This window comes from Dermacentor andersoni, chromosome 4, assembly GCF_023375885.2.
Source record: "Dermacentor andersoni chromosome 4, qqDerAnde1_hic_scaffold, whole genome shotgun sequence".
NCBI lineage: Eukaryota > Metazoa > Arthropoda > Arachnida > Ixodida > Ixodidae > Dermacentor > Dermacentor andersoni.
Window position 1 is genome coordinate 151,434,440 of NC_092817.1, and position 18,581 is coordinate 151,453,020.

At 46.9% G+C, this 18,581-nt stretch overlaps 1 protein-coding gene across 2 annotated transcripts in view; it reads right to left on the reverse strand.

Moving 5' to 3' along the window:
• The window catches only part of LOC126537799 (uncharacterized), a 213,508-nt gene that overhangs the window by 137,649 nt on the left and 57,278 nt on the right, over positions 1 to 18,581 (reverse strand). For both annotated transcript variants that reach the window (XM_055074554.2, XM_055074553.2), the window contains exon 3: positions 2,275 to 2,470. In XM_055074554.2, coding sequence (XP_054930529.1) covers positions 2,275 to 2,470 — 196 coding nt within the window. The remainder of the gene's footprint in view (positions 1 to 2,274; positions 2,471 to 18,581) is intronic.

The following is an 18,581-nucleotide window of genomic DNA, read 5'->3' on the forward strand; positions in this document are numbered from 1 at the left end:
CAACTGTAGAGAAGCTTTTGCACATGAGTAGATTAATGGCGCCGTCAGCAATGCACTTAAGCACGTGCCCGACCTTCTCAGCTTCTGTCAAGTCGTGATCAGCTTTACGACAAAGTGCCAGCACGTCCTGGATGTAACAGACATAGGACTCCGTGGGGGACTGGGCACGGGAAGCCACTTCCTGCTTTGCGGCAATTTTACGCCAGGCTGGTTTCCCAAACAACTCTGTCAACTTCTCTTTGCATTGGTCCCAGCTGGTTAGCTCCACTTCGTGTTTTTCGTACCACACCTTTGCCGTGCTTCATAGGTAGAACAGGCTAGCTAGCATTAGCGTTGGGTCCCATCTGTTGATTACACTCATAGCCACCCACTCTTCGGCGACGGCGCCATCGGGGCCGCAGAAAGGTCCAGGATCTTTAGGTTGCGCAACCACAACCAAAGGTGACAGCGATGTAGCTGGCGACGGTGACGTTGGAGCCGGCAACGACATTGATCCCGCGTGCTCACCGTCATTCATGGTGCGGACGGTGATGCGGCGTCCACTGCCGAGCTCCGTTTGAAGCCGGGATAGCCCGCACCTCCACCAACATGTTACGGGGATGTTGCGAGTATAGAAAGACTATATTTACAATATATATAGAGGATGAGTCAGAGTAGTTAAGCTGGCTCATCAACAACAACACGCAGCAGCCAGCGTCTCCGATCTTTTCTTGCTCTCTCTTCTTTCATCCTTCCATAACAATATGTACCCAAGACTGGGGAGGTACACATGGTTAACGCGTAGTGCCTGGAAAACGAGAAGTAAAATAATTGAGTGGAACACAGGCAAGACTGAAAGTGTGAGAGAAAGACGAAGATTCGACAGGGGGACAGGAAAAGGCAATTGGCCATTTCCCCCAGGCGGGTCGGTACGGGCCAGGCCTTCTACGTGAAGCCAAGGCCAAAGAAGTGTGTACCCCCGCCGAAAGGCCTTAAAGGACCAAACACTCGTCCCCGGCTCAAACCCCAGGATGACCTTCTCCCCGGGCAAGGCTAAGCCACGCACAGTTTGAAGCGGTAGGGTCCGACCCCCATGTTCTCGGGCACGTGATGGCGCAATTCACCAAACGCCTGCTTACGCAGACGCCCCTGTGGGGCCATTAAGTAGTTCGCTTTCACTCTGAGTTCGAGATGTTCATCTTCCGAGACGACTCCGCGCCCGGTGTTTGTCGTGCTTTGTGGGCCCACTGAGACGGGAATTTTCCCAAATGCCACAAGTTTCGACAGTTTGTTATATAGTAGTTTGTCGCAAAGTTCTGGAAGAAGGTAACCGCTTTCCATCTTCGTTAATTTATAAGCTGGACCAGTTGCTTCCGTGAGACATTTCGCAAGAACGCATGATGAGGTCAATCTTACTGTTTGGGTATCGTGCTGACAGTGTACAACGTAAAACTTAGCAAACGACTGTTTTGGTTGCATAAAAAGCTGAATGTTTCAGCAGCGCGCTCCGTCTTCAGGGAGCGATCAGGTAATGGTGCAAGAACGTTTGCCATTTAACGTCGAAAAATTCGGTGATGGTAGCCGTCTACCACCGAGCCTAATAAGGGGACGTTACAAGTTTCGAAGAATACCTGCACATGCCAGCCATGCATCGCCGCTATAACCTAATATAAAGTATGGAAGTTGGATAACTACAGATGCGTAATCCTTGCCGCCCAGAAATTCAGAATTGAGAAGTGAAAAGAAGAGAGGAAAGGTGAAAAGGCGAGAGAGAAAGACGAAGACCGGAGAGGAAGACAGCAAAAGACGACTGCCGATTTCTTCTAGGTCGGTCAGTCTGGAGGTGCCATCTACATGGAGCAGAGGCCCGATAGGTGTGTTGCCTCCATCCGGTACTGGCTCAACCCCAAGGAACCCCCTTTTCCCAGACAAGGCTAAGCCGCGCACGGCTAAGCAACACAACAAACAACACATGACTTGGCACTTGGCAACACACCTTGACAAACACTTGGCAGCACACCAAACGCCTGCTCACGCAGGCGCCCCTGCGGGAAGCAAAACCTTATAGCGACAAGACTGCAAGCCATGCAATTATTGATTTTGAGTATTTTCAATTTCAACTGTTTCTGGACAAGGGACGTGACTTGTTTGAGCTTGATTTGGGAGCACTGTCCGCCTGCTAACCCGTACTCTTCGTCCCCACCCGCATACACACACACAACTAGTTGCCTTGGTGTAGACCTACATCCCTTTCGTTTGTAAGAAACCAGATAACGGAAGCATTGCACCACATACCTGCAAACTGTTGTTTTCTATCTCGTAATGGAGAATATGTAAGCCTGCTGAATTCCTGCCTTCCCAAGAATCAAGAATCATTGTATTTCCATTGTGGCGTCGCTCCACTTTCATTTGGTCTGTTCCGCGAAAGATCAGTTTCACAGAGGTACCTTCGTGGTCGGTAAACGTGCCAAGGGAAATCGGGTAGTCCTCGCTGGAAAGAAAACAACAACGCGCGAAATTAGCCGTGCTTTATTTTATTCTATATTACAAAAAGGCACGCACCACGCGAACACCAAACCACCGCGTGCAACTGTTTATGCCAGATGGCGCTGAACGTCCGCCAACAACGCGTAGCATCCGACCACATTCGACGACCCTTTTCAATCTGCTGGGTTACTGTCCATACTGATGTAGGTTTATGCACCTCGGAATTATTTCAAACCAAGCGCATCTTCATTCATTAATTCGAAACATCTTAATGCCTCCATAGCCTGGGATGGGTAATTTCGAAATAGCTGTAAATTTAACAATGTTCTCGCGAGTGAGCTGAACTGCAACAAAGAATGATGTTTGTGGAAGGGTAGTTCCAGTCCCCATATGTCCCTCCGACGGTCGGTTTTAATTATACTAGTAGTAGCAGTTGTATCGTCATCATTATTTCGCATAGGCTGCAACGCGGTACGATGAAAAAAATTTGAATAGTTGCATGAACGCCTTAGGTCGCCCTTGCTCACAGAGCTCAAAATCACGCTTTGCTTTTGCCGCGACAGGCACCAAATCTCGTAAAATGTTAATCGCTCTCCAGGCCAGCTCTTTCGCACCTAGGGTCGGATCCCTTTCCACCCTCGTTATGTCTCAACCGCTGTTCAGTTTGTCTTCAGGAGGCAACCCATAGTCGCACAACGTGGGCATCACACACCCGATGGCACCACCTAATATCTCGGTGAAAATGCGGATATTGCAAGACATCGCCGAGATTGCCGGAGTCAGCGTAGTATTGCGCTACACTTCGCAAAGCGTTCACTTCCAGAAGCGGCGCCCATAAACCACTAGAGCGGCGCAATGACTCAATGTTGCGCGAGGCATCCATTAGGCTACTATAACACGACTAGGTGAACAAGCTGGTCTATATTTCCGACGCAAACACCAAAAAAATGGGACACGACAAGAATGTTGTCGCGCTGCACGGCACAGCCGAATGAAAAGAAAGTAGAGGTCTGCACGAGGGGCCGGCCGCTGCCTGTTGTCCTTGCATAGCCGTCTTGTCCCTTGCTCTACGCTAACCATCTATCATCCTGCAGCTAAACCCATTCCATCAGTAACAATTACACGACCGAAGTACACTACCCCTTCGACGCAGCAAGGGGTTGGCCGGGCTACCACCGGGAGACGCTGACATGAGTGATTCGGACGGAGGCGACGTTCGCGAGCAAATCGCGGAAGTAAGCATTCGCCTAAGGCAAGTTGGCTACTGGACACCTCACCGAGAACCACGCACATTCCCAGGCAAAGCGAATGAGTGTGTCGAAGACTGGCTGAGGCACTACTAGAGGGTGAGCCACCAGAATTAATGGAATGCGTGCGCGCAGCTTTCTAACATTGTCTCTTTCCTTGCCGGAACTTCCCTTATGTGATTCAACAATAACGAAGGCTCGCTGACAACTCGGGACAACTTCGTCATGGAGATAACGAAATGCTTTCGTTATTCGCTTTCGAAAAAGAAAGGGGCTTAGCAGACAATTTCACGACGGGCTCAATTACTGGGAGAGCCGTGCACTACCTACATTGAGGAAATCCGTAAGTTTGCGGAATTCTGCAAGCAAGTATGTCGAACGATGAAAAGGTTGGAAACCTACTCACGGGAATTGCCGAATATGTATACAATTTTTTTCATCTCTAAGGACGACCTCATTACCCCTTCCGACTTAAGGCGTCACTGTCGTACGTTCGAGGCTCTTAAAACATGCCGCATTCTTCCCAAGTTTGGTCGCCTAGACAATGTTACCAAAGGAGCAAGTGTGGACGTATCTGCCTCTAACGACCTCGCGGCCTTAGTACGACGAGTTATAAAAGGTGACCTGGCTCATTTTCAAGGCCCAGATGCCAACCGCGGATGCCCCCAATGCTCCGTTGAAGAGCGCTACTGCTAGGCACCGGCAGCCTGGCCACAAACTGCCTGCAGCGACTGTCCCGTTTGCGACAACACCCATGCCCAGAGCCCCATGATCCAGACTCCGCCCAAGAGTTTTTAACGGCAACATGACAGACAGCCGGGACGTACGTCTCCCGTCCACAAGACGCCTTGGAGATCTGCGCCCAACTTCACTGAAAATCGCAGGCCGCCTGTTTGCTTCAGCTGTTGGGCTCAGGGACACATCGCGAGGTATTGCAGCCGTCGCCCACAGCGTGCTCCGCGAGATCGCGCATATTCATCCCGCATGCAAAGTGCTGCAACCTGGCAACCATTTGTCCCTTTTCTTCAGCTACCTCGAGAATACACGTCAAGGAATGACTCCCGAGTATCTGACCGCAGTCTGACTCCACCGCCGACCCGGACACGTCAATCGCCATCTCCGTGTCGCTACACGCCTACGCCGCCCCAGCTGGGAAACTAGCTGGTGCGACCGATGGAAGTGAGGTCTCGAGACGGTCAGTTTTTCAAATTCCTCCGCCTATCGTAATGTTAAAGAACAAAGTGTCTGTTTGTGTCGATGGTGTAAATACTGTGGCCTTGGTAGATAATGGTGCTTCCGTGTCTGTGATGTGCCTTTCTTTCAAGAACATCCTAGGACCGAAAGTGATGTTTGCTTAGGACGGAAATACCACTTTTCGCTGAGTTGGCGGTGAACTTTTACGTCCTGTGAAAGTATGTTCAGTTGTCATAACCGTTGGTGGAAAGGCATTTCGAAGGGAACTTACTGTACTCGCACCTTACAAGCATGACATAATTCTTGGTATTGACTTTTTACGGGAGTGTGGAGCAACATTAGACTTCAGGGCTGGTGAAATTTCGCTCAGCAGTGATGTCAGACCACCAATGCTCCACGACGTGCCATCCGATTGTCAAGTAGTATTTTGCGTGTCCCCTGATGTACGTGCGCCTGCGTAGACTGCAATGTTCATCCCAGTGACTTGGTCGCACGCCCGCGTTGGTTTTTGCTGTGGAATAATTGAAAACGAACACGTCAACCCTCTAAGGAAGAATGTATTTGTCCCTCGCTCACTTACCGAAGTCGTAGAAGGTTGTGCTGACGTGTGGATGGTGAATGTGCCCTCTGAGTCAGTTATATTGCCTGCCGGACTGAAAGTAGTACGCTTCGAGGAAGATAGTGTTGTAAGCATTCAGCACTTGCTACTTCCATGGGAGCAAGCTCGTCGCTCAGCGATCACTCTTCAAAATTAGAAAGCATGATTATTAAATCGCTTGCCTCTTCTCACCAACAAGCGCGCCAAAAGCTCCTTGCCCGATATGCTTTAGTGTTCGACTTTGCACAACAGCGTCTACATTTATCGCCGCAGTCCCGCGTATACCACCGCATCAATACCGTAACAGCGTCGCGAATATGACAGAAGCCGTACCGCGTTTCATCAGCCGAACGCACAGTGATCACCGAACAAGTTACAGACATGCTACAGAACGGCGTCATGCAGGAGTCCAATAGACTGTGGGCGGCTCCAGTTATATTGGTCAAGAAGAAAGAAGACTCATGGCGATTCTGCGTCGACTACAGGCGCCTAAACGCAGTGACAAAGAGGGACCCACGTATAGATGACGTCATTGACTATTTAAATTCTGTCTCTTACTTCTGTTGATTTGCGCTCAGGCTACTGCCAAATACCTATGCACGCCCGGCAAGGAGAAGACTGCCCTCATAACGCCGGATGAAATCTTCGAGTTTAACGTAATGCTTTCGGTTTGTGTAATGATGATGACATGTGGGGTTTTACGGCGCAAGAGCCACTCATGGCGAAAGAGCGCCAATCAATGTTTTAGTGCAGTCAGTGATGCAAATAATGATCAATGGCGTCGTGGTTGGCTATAACAATGGACCCTGGCTGTATAGGGGCCTAAAAACAATAGTAAAAGAAATATATATCTATTAAAATTGTCACAATGACTTTTCAGATGTATTATGAATTTAAAAGATATGTTCTGATGGAAGGATTGAATAAAATATATAAATGCCAATAGCACTATTGCGTCAAGAGGCCCTTAAATGCAAGGGCCTGTAGGCACGTGCACTACAAAATGCTACTATCGTAGCAGTAGCGTCTGGTAAGATGCTGTGCTACGATTTTCTTCGGCCTATAACTTGCAATAAATTAACATCTTCCAGAAAGTTAAAAACTGACTTTCTGTGAGAAAATGGGTCAGCACCAAGCAACATTGCAGGATGAAAAGGAATGTTCTGTCGGTAGGCTAGAGGAAAGTGTTTTTTCCTTTCAGTTTCCATTTCTCTACACTCCAGCAAGACATGGAGGACGGTTAGTGTCTCGCCATATCTACAGCATATAGGAGGTTCGCTACCGGTCAAGAGATAAGAGTGCGTGCCATACGTATGACCTATCCGAAGGCGGCAGAAAATGACCTCGATTCGCCTTATTTTCGTTATCGGTGGCAAATTTCCTAATTGTGGCTCGATCAAATGGAGTTTATTCGAGATTTCGGTGTCCCACTTCTGTTGCCAATGCCTTCGAAGTTTTTTGCGCAAAAATGGCTTTAAGTCTGAGGCAGGGATACCTACGGAACAGCTGCCAGCTTTCGTTGCAATGAATGTGGCAATTTCATGTGCAAGCATGTTGCCCTTAATGCCTCTGTGCCCAGGTACCCAACATACTATGACGGGCTGATTAGATGTATATGCTGTACACAGGAGCGAATATAGCTCATAGAGTACAGGATTGTTGCGTTTCTGGAGTGACATTAGAGATTTTACGACACTAAGGGAGTCTGTGAATATAATAGCCTTTTGCAATTTCATTTTCTTGTCAGTACAGCATATGCCTCAGCAGTGAATATGCTTGTTTCTGGGTGCAGGACGTTAGAGTCTGAAAATGATGGACCGACGGCTGCATACGAAACGCCGGCATGCGACTTTGAGGCATCTGTGTAAAATTCCTGGCAAGAGTACTTCGATTGAAGTTCAAGAAAGTGCATTTCAATGTGTACCTGGGAGCGTTCTTCGTTATTTCAACGAACGAAGTATCACACTCAACGAGCTGCCATTGCCACGGCAGACAAAGCGTGACAGGAGCCATTAGAGGGTTTTCAAAAAGTGGAACATCCATTTCTTGACTGAATTTCCATACACGCAGTGAGAAAGGTTCTCTAACTGCCGGTCGATTATGAAATAGAGTTGCAGATGTCATGTTGTTTACACTTGAGTAAGAGGGATGTTCACCGTTTGCATTTACCTTCAGAAAATACATAAAACTTGAATACGACCTCTGAAGATGAAGCGACCACTCATTAGCTTCAACGTAAAGACTCTCCACAGGACTTGTCCTGAAGGCACCGGTCGCCAGGCGGATACCTTGGTGATGTACCGGATCTAGCATCTTCAATGCACTCGGGCTAGCCGATTGATAAACTATTGCCCCATAATCTAAGCGTGTTTGAATGAGGCTCTTGTAAAGGTTCATTATGCATCTCCTATCACTACCCCACGTTGTGTGTGACAAAATTTTAAGAATGTTCATGGCTTTTAGGCATTTGTTTCTGAGGTACTTAAGGTGTGAAAGAAAGGTTAATCTTGTGTCAAAAATTACGCCTAAAAATTTGTGTTGTGCTCACAGGTATATGCTGCCCCTGAAGTTCAACTTCAGGATTTGCTATAAGACCTCTTTTTTGTGTGAAAAGAAGACAGGTACTCTTGCTGACATTGAGCGTAAAGCCATTTTCATCGGCCCACTTAGACACCTTCTTTAGACAGAGCTGTACTTGTCGCTCACAGATAGCGAGATTACATGACTTAAATACAATCTGAGCGTCATCAACATATACCGAATAATATATAGTACGCGGTATTGATGAGCGCGAAGAATTCATTTTTATGATAAAAAGTGTGCAGCTAAGCACGCCACCCTGCGGTACCTCAGTTTCCAGTAGAAATGGCCTCGAGAGGATATTACCAATTTTAACACGGAACGTGTGATTTGATAAATAGCTTTCTATTGCAAAGAGCATTTTCCCGCGGATGCCCATTTCCGATAAGTCACGTAGAATTCCATACCGCCACGTAGTATCGTAAGCCTTTTCCATGTCTAAGAATACAGAAAGAAAGAAATGTTTATGTATGAAAGCGTCGCGAATATATGCTTCAATGCGAACGAGGTGGTCTGTCGTCGATCGGCCTTCCCTAAAACCACACTGATATGGGTCAAGGAGCTTGTTTGATTCAAGAAAGTGCAAGAGCCTGCGATTTATCATTTTCTCAAAGAGCTTACATAGACAACTTGTGAGCGCTATGGGCCGGTAGCTTGCCACAGAGGACGGATCTTTACCTTGTTAGTGTACAATCGCCTCTTTCCATGTCAATGGTATGTCTCCTGATTCCCAGATAGTGTTGAAAATAGACAATAGAGCCATCTGTGTGTCAGGGTGAAGACGTTTTATCATTATGTACATGACTCTGTCGGCTCCTGGTGCCGATTTCGTGCAGCTGTTCAAGGAAGCTCTGAACTCAGCAATGCTAAAAGGATGATTGTACGGTTCACTTCCGCTAGCTTTACGGTTCAGTGCCTTACTTTCAGCTATCTGTTTATGTTGCTGGAATGACTGTGAGTAGTTCGCAGAGCTAGAAACTCGCTCGAAGTGTTCTCCCAGAGTGTTCACCTGGTCTTGAAGGCTGTGGCCTCCATCATCAACCAAAGTCATGTTGTAGGTTTGTCGAGTAATTAATTTTCTTAGCGTGTTCCAGACTTTTGCTTCTTGTGTATAGGAATTTATGCTCGTGACGTATTTTTCTAAGCTTTCTCTTTTAGCGATACGACGCGTTCGTCGGCCTTTGAATTTCACGTGCTTAAAGTTGATGAGGTTTCCTGACGTTGGAGATTGACATTGTAAACGCCAGGCTTTGTTTTGCTCCTTACGCGCATTCTTGCATAGCTCATTCCACCACGGCACGCGCCTCTTTTTCGTAGTCCCCTTCGTTTGTAGAATGCACTCTATTGCAGCGTCAATTATAAAAGCGGTAAAATAAGCAATAGCATCGTTCACACTAAAATCTTTAAAAGCATTTCGCTGCATCTGGGTGATTTCCTCAAACTTTTTCCAATCTGCGGATGCAACTTTCCATCGAGGGGGCTGTGGTAGGAATTCATTTTGTTCAAAAGTTTTGAGGCAGATGGGAAAATGATCACTCCCATATGGGTTTTTAACCACCTCCCATTCCAGGCATGGTACAAGTGTAGCCGAGCAGATAGCTAAATCTATCGAAGAGTACGTGCCATGTGCTATGCTATAGAATGTCGGTTCCTTTTTATTTAATAAGCATGAGCCTGAAGAAACAAGAAAATTTTCTATTAGGCGGCCTTTTACATCGCAACGAGAGTCTCCCCAGAGATAATGGTGCGCGTTGATTTCCCCAACGAATACGTAGGGCTCAGGCAGCTCATCTATTAGGCTAAGAAGTTCTGTTCTTTGGAATCGATAGTGGGGTGGTATGCACACAGAGGAGATTGTAACGAAATTTCCTAACAGTAAGGCTCGGACCGCAACTGCCTCAAGAGGCGTTCGGAATTCCAAGGCCTGACATGCTACACGCTTATCCACTATAATAGCGACACCACCGGACGAAGCGAGAGCATCGTCCGGGTCTTTGCGGAAAATGTTAAATTGTGGTAGAAAGCCTGTCTGTGTGCGTTTTAAATGGGTCTCTTGTACACACAGCACCTTTGGATTATATTTACGCAGGAGTTCCTTGACATCATCTAGGTTATGTAGGAGTCCCCTGGCGTTCCATTGTAATATTTGTGTATCCACATTTAATGTAAATTAGTGCTGTGTGTACGGAGACGGAAGTTGTGCCTTAGATGACAGAGCTCTTTCGAGGCCCTGTAATCGAGGTTTTGTCCTTTCTGGAGCGTTAGAGGGAGCCTCGCCGCTCCTTAGGCGCTTGGTGCACCTTGAGGATAGGTGTAGTGTCCATTGCCTCTTGTGAGGCGCCGGACACGTGCTCTTGCGAGCGAGAAGTTACCAGCGAGGGTCCCGCCTTGGAGGGATTTGGCTGCGCCGGCTGTTGCCAGCGCTGGGAGGGGCCGGGGAGGTTGGGGCAGCCTCGGCTGCGTCTACCTTCTGGGCCGCTATCGCTTCTCCGGGTTCACTGCGTGTAGCGCAGGTTGCCGCAGATAACTCTTGTGTGGCCGGCAACCCAAGGGCAGCCTGGCCTGTTTGCTGGTTGGATGGAGTAGGCTTACCTACTTCCACCCTGGGGGCAGGAGCCAAAGGTACCTGCTCGCTGCTCTTGGGCTGGGCACTTGGCAATGACCGCTGCGACGCTGCCCCCCGACGCGCCGCATCAGCATAAGGTGTGTTGTGGAAAGGTGAGCACCGTTTACGGGCTTCCTTCAACGAAATATTTTCCTTGACTTTAAGGGTGATTATCTCTTTTTCTTTCTTCCAGTTCGGAGAGGAGCGTGAGTAGAGAGGATGCTCACCACTGCAGTTTACACAGTGAGGCGTGCCACTGCAGTTGTCGGAGGGGTGGCCCTGCACTCCACACTTTGCACAAGTTATTTGACCACGGCAGCTCTGCGAGCCATGGCCGAATCTTTGGCATTGGAAACAACGTCTGGGGTTTGGAATATATGGTCTCACATTTAACCTGATGTATCCTGTTTCGATGGTTTCTGGCAGTACGCTGGATGCAAAAGTTAGGACAATATGCTTAGGGGGGATTTTCTTGTTGTCTCGTCTAAGTATAATACGTTTTACATTAGTGACATTTTGGTCTTTCCACCCTTCCAGGAGTTCAGCTTCTGTCAAATCTTGGAGGTCTGCCTCTGACACGACTCCCCGTGAGCTATTCATTGTTCGGTGTTGTGTAACAGAAATTGGTATGTTACCAAATGTCACAAGACTGCCATGCTTCTCGTACTGATGTTTCTGAGGGATCTCAAGGAGAAGGTCCCCGCTAGCCAATTTCGTTAGTTTATAACCTGAAATTATGGCTTCGGTTAAATATTTTGCAACTATGAAAGGGGAAATGAATCTGGCCTGTTTTTCGGAGTTTTCGCTGTGCACAACGTGGTATTTCTGGTAGGTCTCTTTAGTGCGGGTGAAACATGTGCTCAAGTCTTCGGTGCGTCCCCTCTTCTGAGGGTGACGATCAAGTAGACGGGGAAATGCGGGTGTTCCCATAGTATTTCAGTTTCTTTTCGGCGGCAATGGCGGCCACCAATCACGGAGCCCAACTTGGGGACGCTGCAGCACTTAACGTGTAAGGCTGCAGGCGCCAACCGTACATTGCCACTATAACCTCATATATTATACCCAAGGGAGGGCACATACACAAGGTTAACCATAGCGGCCTGGGAAAATGAGGAAGTCACGGAAGAGAGAAGATAGGATAGTAAAAGAAAGAAGATAGGAAAGAAAAAGATTGAAGAGGGGGACAGGAAAGGGCGACTGCCGATTTCCCCCGGGTGGGTCAGTCCGGGGGTGCCGTCTATGTGAAGCAGAGGCCAAAGGGGTGTGTTGGCTCCGCCGGGGGGCCTTAAAGGTCCAAACACCCAGCATCAGCTCAACCCCCAGGATCCCCCTTTCCCCAGACACGGCTAAGCCGCGCACGGCTACACGCGGAAGGGGCCAACTCTCGTGTGCTCGGGTACGTGGTGTCGCAACACACCAAACGCCTGCTGACGCAGACGCCCCTGCGGGGGCGGTTTGTGTAATGCTCCAGCAACATTCGAACGATTTCTGGACACGAGGCTGCGCAGACTTCGATGGGAAATACGCATGTGTGGCCTGGACGACGTTGTCATTATGGCAAGACACTTCATGAGCCCAACCAACGACTGGAAGTTGTCCTTAACTGCTTACAGCAAGCTGTACTGATATTAAACTCCAAAAGTGCCACTTTGGCGAGTGTCAAACACTTGTTTTGGCCTTCCATGACGACAAACAAGGCATGTGCCCAGACCCGCAGAAGGTTGCCACCGTTCGTGACTTTCACCAGCCGAAGACCTCCGAAGACCTTCGCAGATTCCACGGATTATGTTCGCACTTCCGCCGTTTCATTAAGGACTTTGCACGCCTAGCTCAGCCGCTCACGGCACTCCTTCACGAGGACACATCGCTTACATACATGGACTACTGACTATGAGTCTACATTCTGTGAACTAAAATTTCTGCTCACTTCAGCTCCAATTTTGCGCCACTTTGATCCTGAGGCACTAACTGAGCTTCACACTGATGCTAGTGGTCTGGGCGTCGGAGCAGTACTAGTACAGATACATGCCGGACGCCAACAAGTCATTGTCTACGCAAGCCGTACTCTTACCAGGGCTGCGCGAAATTATATCGTAACCGAACTGGAATGCCTCGCGGTAGTTTTCGCCACCCACAAGTTTCGACCATACTTACACGGCCGCCACTTCACGATAGTGACAGACCACCATTCTCTGCTGGTTTGTTGGACTACGCGATCCATCAGCCGATTAGCTCGGTGGTCATTACGGCTTCAAGAATATGACTGTTCTGTCACATACAACAGTAGTCGCTGCACACGGATGCTGACTGTTTATCCAGCCTTCAGTCAGCAAGCATACGACATACAGGCGATGATTTAGATTAATATCTCCTTATCATATCTAAACGGTTTCCTGATGCGACCACCTTCAAGCGTGAACAACAGCATGACCCTTCAATTAGACCTATTCTTGACGCCGCTCGGTCACCAGCACGGGGCTCACCTTTCATTATTGTGGACAATTTATTGTATAAGACAAATTATTCTACTGACGGCACTCCACTTCTCCTCGTGGTTCCCTAAACAATGAGACCTATGATCCTTCAGGCCATGCATGATGACATCACGTCAGGCCACCTTGTCTTTGCTCGGATGCTTCAACGACTGCTTAAGCGTTTCTATTGGTCCAAGCTTTGGAAGACGGCGAAGCAATAATTTTCCAGCTGTGCAATTTGACCATGCCATAAGCAGTCAACAATGCCTTCTGCGGGTACCCTGCAGCGAGTTAAGCCGCCAACCTTGCTACTTGAAAAAGCTGGTGTCGACTTGCTGGGTCACTTCCCCAAGTCTACTACCGGACGCCACTGGATTATTGTGTATGTGGACTATTTGACCTGGCGCACTGAGACGGCGGCACTTGCTTCGGCTACAGCAGCTGGCGTTTCATCTTTTCTGCTGTACTCCGTGATTCTCCGTCATGGTGTTCCCCGTGTTGTGATTAGTGATCGTGGACGGCAGTTTACTGCGGACGTTGTTGAAGTACTACTACGTCTTTGTAGATGTGATTACCGGCACTCCACCCCTTATCAACCGCAAACAAAGTGCCTCACTGACTGCACGAATCGTAACCTGACCAACATGCTTGCCATGTATGTCTCCACAAAGCACAAAAACTGGAATTCTATTTTACGATTTGTTACGTGCGCTTACAATACTGCCAAGCATGAAATCACAGGTTATGCGCCTTCCTTCTGTATGCTCGCAAATCCCAAAGTTTTATCGACACTATCCTTCCCTGATCTCAACATGATGACTCTTCCATAGGCTAGACTTTATGTCGTGCCGAAGAAGCCTGTCGAATGGCCCACCTCCGGACATGCAGCCTCCTATCAATATCGTGCCTAGGCTTGTTATGACGCTCGACATATGCTCGTCACATTTGCTCCAGGGGACTTTGGCTTTGGACGCTTGTATGGAAAAGGGGGCTGTGCACACAATTTTTGTCATTATACACAGCCTCATACGTCATACTGCAACGATTGAGTGACGTGACATACCTCATCGCAAGATGACTTCGCAGAACCGGCGGTGACGTAAAACGCAAGTCGTGCTTGTCTCCCGACTCAAACTGTACCACCATGCGGCTACATAACTCTCTCGTAGACCTTCGTCTGCCCCCGAAGAAGCTGTCACGCTGCACGACACAGCCAAAGGATGAAAAAGTAGAGCTGCGCGCGAGGGGCTGGCTGCTGCTTGTTGGCCTTGCATGACCGTCTTGCCCCTTGCTCTATGCTAACCATCTATCATCTTGTAAATAAGCCCATCCAATCCGTAACAATTTGACTACTTTCGGGAGGTATATAAGGCACCTATCACGAAATAAACGTTTCAGTTGGCAGTAGCAGCAAGCTGTGTAGCGTTATCTTCTTTTGTCCTGTTTCAGCGTTGTTTACTTACAATCCATTAAATTCCACCCATTAAAGTCCAACGCGTATTACCTAGAGCCTTCCATGAACAGAGAACGAGGGACCATAACGCATGGTGAGGCGGCCGTCGAAAGGTTACAAGCAAGAAGGAACAACAGTTGAAAAATCGGAATATGTCGTGCGATTTCCATGATTATTACGAATTCCTTTTTGCCTAAAATAATAATCAGTCCTTAAGCTGTGGCACGGAGCACCAGCTGCTAGTTCCAACTTTCTTTCTCAATGTTTGCCTTTAAGACGCAAGCTCATGCATTCTTCCGCATTTTGGGCTGCAACCATGATTATTTATCCATCGATGAGGTTCAGTACTACGTACGTTACGCATTATTCGTTTATTTTGCTTTGAACATAATGCCAGTTTCAAGGGAATCATAGCAGGTGGGCATATAATGTGGATAAATGTAATTAAAGATAACACAAATTGTAATAAAATAGTATTCCAAATACAAGAACAATAGAATTGCAATGAAAGTACAATGAATCACAATTCCATCGGTGAGTAATATATAGAGACAGGAACAGAAAAACATTCAAGCAGTAATTTTATTGAACTAGGTAGTCCAGTAGGGAAAAAAATAAGAACATAAGAAAATGCCAGACGACGACAAGAAAGATGCATACTATGACACTTCAATTTTGTCAGGGTAGAAAAAAAGGCAAAAAATCGACAAGCATATTTCCATAAGTTAATCGGGTGCAAAGTTAGTTAATTCTGGTTTAATGGCGCAAAATCGGCTAAGGCCATGCTGCTCCAGCCGCTAGATATCAAGAAATCGAATGGTAAAGCAGCGAACGCTGTATTACGTTATAGTCTGGGAAAAAATCGGTTTATTCTAAAAAGGTCAACAAGTCAGTGAAAGAAAATACCGGATCCTCTCCCAGTATTGACGCGGAGTGTAAAAGTATGTGTAAGTTATGGAGATTCTGTAAAAGCTTCCATCTCTGTCTTTTAGTATGTGGACTTGTCAGAATAATGTGCGTTAATGTAAGTGGTTCATGGCACTTCTAGCCAGTTGGTAGGTCTTCGTTTCGAAGTAGAAAATTGTGTGTTCGGTGTGTATGCCCAATTCGAAGTCGACATAGGATCACCTCATAGAAGCGTTGCTGGTGACTGCACGACTTCCACTCGCCAAGCAGGGGTTTTGTTGCATGTAACTTGTTATATATGCGAGAGTCCCATTCGAGTTGCCACTTTGATACCAGGGCCTTTCGAATCACTCGGATACTGTCTTTGTACGGAAGTGTTGCTTGCGCAATGCCTTTGTCCGCTGCCATGAACGAGCATCTATCTGCTGCTTCATTCCCTGGTATCTCCACGTGGCTTCGGACCCAGAAGAATCGTATGGTCCTTCAGTATATATTATAGCCAGTCATGTTTACGGTATCGCCGAGCCGAGGTTCACACGCGGAATTTAAGTTTAGAGCTCTGAATGCACTTAACGAGTCAGTATAAATGATAACATTCTTCTGCTTGTCGGTGGTAATTTTTTCCCTGCCGTCCATATCGCATAAACTTCGGCGGTAAAGACAGAAGAAAAATTATTTATCTGAATGGTATTTTTCCAATTTATCCTTATGATTCTGACACCCACGTATTCATGTGTTTTAGAGTCGCCAGTGTAAAATTGTGTGTAATATTATATTTTTGTTGAATAGCTCGGAACCCTTCTATTATGTGTTCTTGTGGAATGCCTTTTTTCTTGAGGTGCATTAGTGTCCATTCACATAGCTGCGTGATATTGCACCACGGGGGACACCATGGTGGCCTTTCAGCAACCTCCACGAGCTCATGAGAAATACAATTGGTGTGACAATATTCCTCGTGTCGTAAGATAAGTGGCCGAATCACGTTCGGTTTCTTTGTGTAGTGTACCCGTGATTTGCACTGTGTTATGATGTTGTAGCATATATGTTGTGGTGATGATAGAATTCTCTTTAGATATGAATGAATGTGTGGTGTTTATTGGCGCAAGGGCCAGGTACGGCCAAAGAGCGCCAAGCCAGTGTTGATGAGTTTGCAGTGGAGTTATGAATTCTGTGAAGTTGATGTGACGTGGCTGTAAAAGGGCCTAAAATACTCCCTGTAAAGTGCGTAAAATCTACATGCAATAAGATTATGGCGATGACAGAAGATCTGTACTATGAGCATTAAGGTGCATTGCGAAATAATGATACCATATAAATAAATGTATAAGATTATAAAATTCACTAGAGCACTATGGCCTCATAGGAGCCCTTAAAACACAAAGGCCTAGAGGCATGTGCTATACAAAACAACTATCACAGCGGCATCCTCCGGAAAGAGGATGCGCTACGACGAGTTTATTGGGCTTATAACATGCAGGACAGCATCATATAAAAAATTGAGGACTACCTTGGTGTTAAAAAACGGTTCCCTGCCAAGAAACATAGCCGGGTGAAGAGCGACGCAATCAATAATGACATGCAGGATGAAAATGTTTCTTTCTTTCAGACTCGTTTTTCCGACACTCGAAGTGGACGTGGAGAATGGTCAGCCTCTCACCCCATCGGCCACAGGTTAGCGGTTCATTTCCAGTAAGCAGAAAATTGTGGGTACCAAATGTGTGCCCTATTCTGAGGCGACAGAGTAAGACATCTGTTCACCGAGATATTGTTGGGGAGGGCCGAAAACCTAACTGTGGTTTTATAACGTGGAGTTTATTATTTGTTTTGGCGTTCCACACGCGCAGCCAGTGTTGTCGCAGTTTCCTTCTTAAGAAAGGCCTCAGATCTGTGACAGAGACAGCAGCTGTACAAAAAGTGGTTAGTGATGTGAGTGATGTGGATATTTTGTAAGCTAGCACATTACCCTCGATGCCTCTATGGCCAGGCACCCAGCATATTACTACGTGTCTATGCGAAAGATAAATATTGCATAAGAGCGAGTAAAGATCAATCAAAACAGGATTTGTATGCTTTTGTAAAGAAATTAACGCTTTTACAAGACTTACCGAGTCTGTATATACTATTGCTCTGTCGAGTTTTAATTTATTTATATGTTTTACTGCAGACAATACTGCATAGGCTTCTGCAGTGAAGATCAACTGCAGCAAACGATACTCCAGAATGTAATTTTGACGCGTCTGTGTAGAATTCTGAGCACGAGTACTTCGATTGAAGTTCACGGAAATGCATAGTGTTTTCGAGGTCAAGTGCGTGCTTTGTGACCTCTACAAATGATATGTCACTGTCTATCACCTGCCACTCCCAGGGTGGTAATAGCTTATCTGAAGGCATTAGGCGTTGTTCAAGAACTGGGACAACCATTTCCGCGCTAAGTTCTCTTGCACGCAGTTAGAAAGGAAGTCTAATAGAGGGTCTATTCTGAAACAGTGTTTCACACGTCGAGTCGTTAACGGTTGTGAAACATGGATGTTCCTTATTAGAGCGAACCTTGAGAAAATACGTTAAGCTGGTGTATGTTCACTGAAAATGGAGTGACCACTCATCTGACTCGACGTAAAGACTTTCGACAGGGCTTGTTCTAAATGCTCCAGTGGCCAGGCGAATACCAAGATGGTGAACGGGGTCTAACATCTTTCGCGCGCTCGGGGCGGCGGAGTGATATAGTACGGCACCATAATCAAATCTTGATCGAACTAGGCTCCTGTAAAGATTCAGTAACCTCTTCCTGTCGCTAACCCATGTTGTGTGGGATAGGATTTTAAGTAAATTCATTGTTTTTACACATTTTGCTTTAAGACATTTTATATGTGAGATGAAAGTAAGCCTCGGGTCAAGTATTACACATAGGAATTTGTGTTCATTGTTCGCAAGTATTTGTTGTCCGCCCAGTTCTACGCAAGGATCTGGGACCAGACCTCTCTTTCTTGTGAAGAGAACACAGGAACTATGGTGGGGGTTGATATTAAACCCATTTTGGTCTGCCCACTTGGACACCTTG